The sequence below is a fragment of the Tasmannia lanceolata genome, unplaced genomic scaffold, assembly GCF_043159265.1.
Source record: "Tasmannia lanceolata isolate RefF3 unplaced genomic scaffold, GAP_Taslan_0.1 ptg000054l, whole genome shotgun sequence".
NCBI classification, from domain to species: Eukaryota; Viridiplantae; Streptophyta; class Magnoliopsida; order Canellales; family Winteraceae; genus Tasmannia; species Tasmannia lanceolata.
The window spans coordinates 1875411-1883943 of NW_027518731.1; the positions used below are offsets into that span (position 1 = coordinate 1875411).

General features: G+C 37.9%; 1 protein-coding gene across 1 annotated transcript; it reads right to left on the bottom strand.

The window, feature by feature from the left end:
* Positions 1–169: 169 nt before the first annotated feature.
* On the bottom strand, positions 170–7435 carry LOC143864752 (ras-related protein RABD1-like). The gene is made up of 8 exons (XM_077375557.1): positions 7274–7435; positions 7091–7163; positions 6929–6976; positions 6291–6338; positions 2701–2772; positions 1793–1948; positions 1087–1190; positions 170–378 (listed from the first exon to the last, which is right to left on the bottom strand). Exons 1-8 carry the CDS (start codon positions 7285–7287, stop codon positions 285–287), a joined length of 609 nt encoding a protein of 202 aa, XP_077231672.1. The 5' UTR covers positions 7288–7435; the 3' UTR covers positions 170–284.
* Between the last annotated feature and the right edge of the window lie 1098 nt (positions 7436–8533).

Genomic DNA, 8533 nt, shown 5'->3' on the forward strand with positions numbered 1-8533 from the left:
TGCTCACTTTATTAAACATTTTTGACTGGGTGTTGATAGCTGTTATGGAATTACAACTCTTTGACAACTATTTTTTTTTTAAATTGTAAGATATAATTTCCCCATTTTTAATATTTTGTTGGATTAGATTAACAATGCTGCAGAGTTTCAACATTTCCCAACAATAGTATTTTTGTAGAACTGATTTCAATTTATATAAGTCATTTAAGATTATAGAAGAAAGCCACATGATTCAAACAGATCTGTATCTGAGCTGATCAGCATATAAACTACAGGAAGAATGGCTAACCACAACAGTTACTCTTTTGCTGAATTGGCTGACCCTTCATCTGAACTGTGTTTGTCGGATTCCTGTTTGAGGTAGGCTGGTTTGCCATCCTGCAAAGATGTTGAAAAACTATATATAATGCTATAGCTGAGTAAGCAAAACAGAGCAGAAAAAGGATTCAGGTTAACCAATTCAATAGACGCTTATAAGGAAAAATCAGTCAGAGTAGCACATCATTAAAATGAATGACAAAATGAAATATTCATGCACAAGCTTTGAGAGTTTGCGAGTATCTACTATCTAAGTAGTCTACACACTTGCAGATGGGCCCATTGGAAGTGGTGCAACCCTCTGGGTGGGGTAGGAGAGTGAGGAGGTGGAGTAGGGGACAGGCTCCTTAAAGACCCAACCACATATTATGGATAACAAAGTGATATCTCCAGAGAAATTTCAAAAATAAAATGCACGATAAAGGACCACATTCAGTTGACAACAACCAATTATCAGCCAAAAAGATGATGTCTACTATGTACTAATATTGGAGAACAAAACCAAAAGACAGATGACGGACAGATAGCCCATGTGGAATGCCTGATAGTGCCAAAACCACAAGGTAGAGCTACTGGTGGGAAATGTACCCAATCAACAGGCAGTAAACAAAGATAAGGCAAGAGGATGATATCTTCTAACATTGATGTAGAGTAAAACCCGAAAGGAAAATACGATCAAAAGCATCAAAGTTTACGGTTCACGGCCTAGGTGGAAAGACTGAGACAGCCAATCCCATCAAGGAAAACTAGAGTTACTGTAGGGTTTACCTTTTCTTGATCTCCCCAGCCATGGTTAAGAAAGCTTGTTCCACGTTAATTGAGTCTTTTGCACTGGTCTCAAGGAAAGGAATTCCAATCTCCTCTGCAAATGCCTGCAATTTATCATTGACAGCTCCTAAAGTCAGAAACAATAAGATAGCATGTATGTGATCGATGGCAGAAATAATATTGACATAACCTTCTGACAAAGGGTTGTGTTATTTCAATAGTTGGGGGCACTACTAATAGCCATAGTTTAAATTTGAAAGTACATTGAATTGGAAAAATACAGGATTTCGTCGGAATTTCCGAAATGGTTGAAATTTCGTTTTTCACCCTTATTTACAAAATTTCCACCGAAATCGCCGAAATTTCCAACAAAAATCAAAATTTTATACATTTCAGTGTAAATTTAAAAAAAAAAACCAAAATTTTTATCAAGGTTTTACACGATTTCGGCTGAAATTTCCACTGAAACCGAAAATATTTTGGTTTCAGTGGTGGCCAAAACCGACACCGAAACTGACATTTAAATCCTTGCTACTAGCTGTTTAAGCACAATAAGTCAGACATTAATCCAGATCTTAACATATTAACCAAAAATTTGACAGTTCTGAATTAGAAGTAATAAATAATGGAAACCAGCAGTTTATTGGATTTTCTAGTTGGCCAAAAAAGAGCAACAAGGATTCAATTGAATAACATGGAAAATTACCTTTGCAGTCTGCGTGTCCACAACTTTGTTTTCAACCAAATCACATTTATTTCCAACAAGAAGCTTACATACACTGTCATTTGCATATCTGTCAATCTCATTCAGCCATTGCTTGACATTGTTGAAGCTTTCCATCTCAGTAACATCATAAACGATCTGTTATAATCTCAGGGCATTAGTAGCTATTTGTTGGCATCTTATGTAACAATAAGAGAGAGAAAAATACAACTTCGAGGAGAATTCCAATAACTCAATGTGGTCACAAACACAATATAAAAATGTACATACGACAAAATTATGATGATAAATAAGGGGAAATGTTATCAGCACTACTGTATTTTGATGAGGGCACTCCTCACTTTATTAAAAGTACGGTATGGCCCGCACAATAGGATGATCCAAAGTCCAAACCGTCCATTAGATGAGCCACAGCCTAAATAGGTTGTGCCCCAAATGTCATTTCCATAGGTTGATCCTAACCCTCCGAACTGAATGTTAGAGTGTTGATCCTAACCCTCTATATTAAAAATGTACTTTTAATAAAGTGAGGAGTGCCCTCATCAAAATACAGTAGTGCTGATAACATTTCCCTAAATAAGTTTGGACTGTTTTGGAAATTTAAGAACCCAAGAACCTTAGCTTTGGTGCGCTATAATATCAAATGACATCATAATATGTACAAAGAATGTTCCAATAACATATTTATAGAAGTAGAAATACTCCAATTTAACAGTGCCTCTCTCTCTCTCTCTCTCTCTCTCTCTCTCTCTCTCTCTCTCTCTCTCTCTCTCTCTCTCTCTCTCTCTCTCTCTCTCTCTCTCTCTCTCTCTGTGTGTGTGTGTGTGTGTGTGGAATTACCAACAAGAGCAAACATGAATAACACAAATGATGTCCCATGGAATTCTTACAATGATTCCATGTGCTCCCCGGTAATAACTGCTCGTTATGGTCCGGAACCGCTCCTGTCCTGCAGTATCCCACTGAAAAGCCAGATAAACACGTTATAAAGGTAATGTAGAAATATAACTAGGTCCATTTATCACAAATAAACATAATCACAGATCATTTTTTGCCAATCTTTTCCAGCATTAAGGAATGAATATCTGTGGAGAAACAGCCAAGCAAGAGGGATGCTTTTCCTGAGCCAAGTTGCTATTACGAGCTCTTGTCTTTGTGTAATACGTTATACGTAATTATAATGCTCTTCACTGGCCTAAATGGTTTCACCCCAAAACTAAAGTGGACTAGCTATGCTAGGAAAAAACCTCATACAACCGACGGCACCGGTCAAGTGACTCAAACCCAAGACTAGCACCCCATGAGTACTTATGAAAAATATATTTGCTCTCTAATCTTAAAAGATACGGTTGTTAGTGTTAACAACCAATAGCTCCACAAGCTTAAGCTATTGGAGAAGTTGGTAAGTTAACGTGGTATCAGAGCCAATGGTCTCGAGTTCAAACCTCCCGAATAGCAAAAATCCACATGTGATGGTCGGCCCAAAGTGGGACCACATGTGCCACGTGTTTGCCAAGTGGGCCACACGTGCGGGGGAGTGTTAAAGTATAAAAGATAAATAACGCCTTTCTCCAACAGCTTAAGCTTTTGGAGAAGTTGGTAAGTTAACAGTTAGCAAATATTTCTACAGAGATTTTAACACAAAACAAAACAAACAAGGATATCGCAAGGATAAATTTCTATGAGAGAGAAGAGGACCATATGATAGCAGAAAAATTGAAGTAATACTGTATATATGACATTCATGTTAACAGGTTACGAAATAAAGCAGTTAATTAGCCAAAAGAGTCTTGAGCATCAAGCAACCTGTGTAACAGCAACCTGTGTACCAGCAACCTGTGTAACAGCAACAGGTGGCCACTCTGGTTGCACTGGCCCAAACTGGACCAGTTCAACAGAAGATATTTGATGGTAATATAAATTGGAAACTGAATGGAATAGGCCGAAAATGAAGGGCTTCTCCTTCAAGAGGCGAAGCCAGCGCAGCGTGATTGACCATAGAGGGAATTCACGGAAGAAGCGTCGGGGCGATCCACGGTATGAAAAAGGATAAGGCTCCAGGCCCCGATGGTTTCTTGGTGGTGTTTGACCAACGTTACTGGGAGGTCATCAAGGAGGCTTTTGGCACTGTTAGAGGAGTTTCACTGGAGTTGTAGTTTGAGCAAGGAGATGAACACCACATTCATCACTCTTAAACCAAATAAGGAAGGGGCAACTGGCATGAAGGATTACTGACCCATTAGCCTGGTTCACAGTTTGTATAAAATATTGGCAAAAGTACTGCTAGGTGAGTCAGGGAAGTGATGGGGTGCATCATTTCCAAATTTCAAGGGGCCTCTATCACATGAAGACAAATATTGGATGGTATCCTCATAGTAGACGAGGTTATCAATACTGCAAAGAGAAAAGCTAGAAGAGGCATCATGTGTATAATTGACCTAGAAAAGGTATATGACCAAGTGGATTAGAATTTCCCGGAGTTTATACACAAAAAATGAGCTTTGGACAGCAGTGGAGAAATTGGATTAAAAAGTGCACCGGTTGGTATTTTTTGGAGTCTCTGTCTTACCACGGCTGCTGGCACAGAGTTAGCCGATGCTTATTCCCTAGAAACCGTCATTGCTTCTTCTCCGGGAAAAGAAGTTCACGACCCGTGGGCCTTCTACCTCCACGCGGCATTGCTCCGTCAGGCTTTCGCCCATTGCGGAAAATTCCCCACTGCTGCCTCCCGTAGGAGTCTAGGCCGTGTCTCAATCCCAGTGTGGCTGATCATCCTCTCGGACCAGCTACGTTCAAGAGGCATAAGAGAAGGAGATCCAATTTCACCTTATTTATTCATAATGGTGGTAGAAGCTCTTAGCATTCTAATATCAAAAGCGGAAGACATGGACTACATTCACAGGATTAGAGCCACGCAGAAATGTGTAACCTCTTTCCCACCTGCTGTTCACTGACGACACACTTATATTCTTGGTGTTGAAGGAGGAATATGTGAGAAACTTAAAAAAAATCTTCAAGTGGATTGGGATGATATCAGGCCTAAAGATCAACCTCTCAAAAAGTCCTCTGGTAGGATTATAATTGCAATCGGAGGAGGTGAGAGTTATCCTTGGGTATAAAGTACAAGATCTACCAGTCACCTATTGTGGCCTTCCTTTGGGATATGGAGGGTCCCTCTATTTGTAGAGAAGAGAACTTATCACCAATCCCTAAAACTTGACCACTAAAATGGGCACATGTGGCCCACTAATAGCACTAAATGTGTTATTAAAAAGTAATGCAACAGAACAAAATTGTTAAAAGAAATTACTCAGTTAAAGGAGAGCAATTTAGTAAATTCCCAAGAAAAAAAATAAAAGGTAAAAAAGTACGGCCAGGGAGGAAACACACACGTCCTGGCCCAACTAGGCGTGTGTGAGTGAAAAGTTTCACCACAAAGATCTCTTTTCTTTAAATCTCAATCCATGAAGAGTCTTGTGCACAACCAATGCGTGATTACAAGAATACAAAGAGGAGACCATATCTCAATCCACTATTTCCACTATTGCAGCCCGAAGACTCTTTATGTATACTAACTCTTGAGTGAAAGGCAAAGGTAGGCATGATAGGCCAACTCGTCCCCTTAATTTTAACCATCCAGTTTCAAGAAATACATTGGATAATTATTGTTAAACCCTTCTCAATCAACCTGTTATATGTAAAAGCATATAATAAACAATTGATAGAGGTGTAGATCTAAAGTGCGATTAGTTTTTCCATTTTACTGTTTTCCTCCTCAATGGCATACAAAGTATAATATATGGTTTCTCACAGACATTTTTTATACTGAAAAAAAAGTGGTACAGGAAAAAAGTAAACAGCGTGAAGTGTGAGCTGATGGTCCAGCACCAAAACCAGTTCAAGAGCACTAACCAAGGTTTCAGTTTTAGTGGATAAATTGGCAGTTCTGTATGATTGTTGTTGCTTAATGAAACACCTGAGTTGCAAGGGACTCGAACGTGTTAACCAACCAGTACAAGTCCACACTCACCACTTAGTGGCCACCACTCGATAGAATTGTTTCGACTCAGCTAATATGCACAAAGTTCCTTCTGAAGCAAGTATGAATTTCGAGATTTAAAACCTTGGAACTAGAAAATTGCCACAGCAGCCAATTCTGGTCAACCTGGGCCAGATTGGCTAGTCGTTTGGTTTTCCAAACTAACTGAACATTTGCAGATATAAGACATGGTTATAGAATTTGCATATGCAAAATTTCTTCTAGTGATTAGGATTTAGGAAGTAAATACTAAATACTGCAATAAGTTAATCACAAATTTGATCCAAAAACCAACAAAAGAAGCCAAACCAGAGACAATCTCAAGTCCAAAGACTTCAATGAATGTACAAATATCATATGGAAAAAAAAGAGGAACTATTAATTTTTCGATCAATTAGCTAACAAAAAGTTAGAAAATGAATAAATCTTCCCAATACTCACAATCTGCAGTTTAATTGTCTTTCCGTCCAGCTCCACAGTTCTAATTTTCTGGACAGTAAAAAAAGATAATTTGCAAAATAAATCAAAGAAACAAAGTTAAACAAAAAACATATATTAAAATATGGGAAATGATATCAGCCCAACCATGTTTTGATAATTGCACTAACTTATCTTGTCTTTCATTATTTAAAGAGCTGTCACATGATTATTACAGTTCTTCCCAAAAAGCTCTCACAAGCCAATTTAAAAAGAAAAGAAAAGCTGGGTTAGTATAATTATTAAAACATGGTAGTGCCAATAACAATATTCAAAAATATTAAACAAGAACTTCAAACAAACAATATCATCGGCATTCCACACACACACACACACACACAGAGAGAGAGAAAGAGAGAGAAATGATTGAAAATGAAAAACTATACTGATATTGGCACTCCCATGTTTTGATAATTGCACTAACTCATCTTGTCTTTTATCATTTAAACAGGTTATTACAGTTAGAAAAAGCTCTGAGAAGTCCATTAAAAAGGAAAAGACAAACTGGGTTTGTGCAATTATTAAAACATGGTAGTGTCAATATCAATAGCCTTAAAATAATAAAAAAGAACTTCAAACAAACAATATGTGAGAGAGCTTACGAAATCAACGCCGATGGTACTGATATAGCTATCCACATATGAATCGTCCTGAAATAGATTTGAAACAAAAAAAAAAAAAAGGGGGAATCAGAATCAAGTAAACCCTAATTACTTACAGAAAATCTTGAGTGAGAAATACGAAAGGGAAAAAAATCCACTTACTGCGAATCTCAAAAGAAGACAGGATTTTCCAACAGAGGAATCACCGATCAAAAGGAGCTTGAAGAGAAAATCGCTACCAAGAAAATAAAATGCATAAAAATAGGAGAAAATAACAAAAAAGATATTTTATTTATTTTTACTGAAAGTAAAGAAGAGATAATAAGGGAGGTGGTGGAATCTTACTAATCGTTGCTCATTTCTGATGATTAGGGTTTGAATATCCTCTATTTCTTCTGGTTAGGGTTTGGGTCAGGTTTGGTGGGAAAAAGAGAAGCTCTTTTACCCTTTGTTGAAAGCTCTCCCACCTTTTATTTTTAAAGATTTTTTTTTCTTCTTTATGTGGGGATTTTTGTCATTGAAAAATGGTCAAGTTGGGACTGAAATGTCAATTGTGGCGGACCGATGTTAGCGTTTTCTTGAGGGTGATGATAAATCCGCACTCCTAGTTGGATAATTCGCACCCCTGTAACGTGATTTTGGCGTCAAAAGCATTGAAGTCTGCCACAATTCACGTTATATTGGGTGCGAATTATCCTACAGGGGTGAGAATTTATCACCTCCCTTTCCTGACAGTTTATATAGGTTTGTGAAATATTCAAAGGGCAGTGATAAATCGACCCCATATAGGGCAGTAGTGAGAGAGAGGGAGAGAGAGAGAGAGAGATGGGAGTCGATTTATGATATTAGGGGGGTCGATTTATCACTGCCTATTTTCAAAATACCCATTATTGGCAGGTAAAATGACTAAAATAACGATCTCTAAGTGGGTTCATCACGAACCTCGGGGAAGAATTAGATGGTATGTCTTAGATTTATTTTTTTCAGTTCATTACATTTCCTGGAGATAAGGTTGCTCCGTTATGATCCACAGGTTCGAGTCATGGAAGCAGCCTCTTTGCAACGTAGGGATTGCGTACATCTAGCCCTCCCCAGACTCTGCAATGGCGGGAGCCTCGTGCACTGGGCCGCCCTCCCTTTCTTTCTTTTTTTCCTAGAGAAAACAATACTTCAAGTTTAAAAGCATTTGAGTTGGAACATGTATGTTAATAGAGATCAATCTCTAATCGGGTCTTAACAACTTCCAATCTCTTAACTAGATCAAAAAACTATCAGGGAATATATGCCCAGTTCTTTACAAAGTCAATCACGAATCTTGAACCCTAATCTACACGGCAAGTCTCATTGTTCCACTCAACTCTTATATTCGAATCTCCAGATCCGGTTTGCGTGAAAAAAATCTTCATTTTTGACTCCAACAACTCTAAAATAGCTTTGTCTGGTTCTATTTTCTTTTAATATATCTGGTTTGGGGTCCTACCTAACCCCAGTTTACTCATCAAAAAAAAAAAAACTCTAAAATATGCCTGATCCTTCGTGAATATATATTTTAATGTAAATATTGTCATTGTTTACTCTAAGAATGTCATCTTCTGGTTGAATTGC

What these genes read in the sequence shown, in the direction of transcription:
- LOC143864752 (XM_077375557.1), bottom strand. An exon ending in GTACCATCGGCGTTGATTTC is followed by an intron (nt 6,339 to 6,928) that starts GTAAGCTCTCTC and finishes TTTACTGTCCAG; the next exon opens with AAAATTAGAACTGTGGAGCT. An exon ending in GGGGAGCACATGGAATCATT is followed by an intron (nt 1,949 to 2,700) that starts GTAAGAATTCCA and finishes AGATTATAACAG; the next exon opens with ATCGTTTATGATGTTACTGA.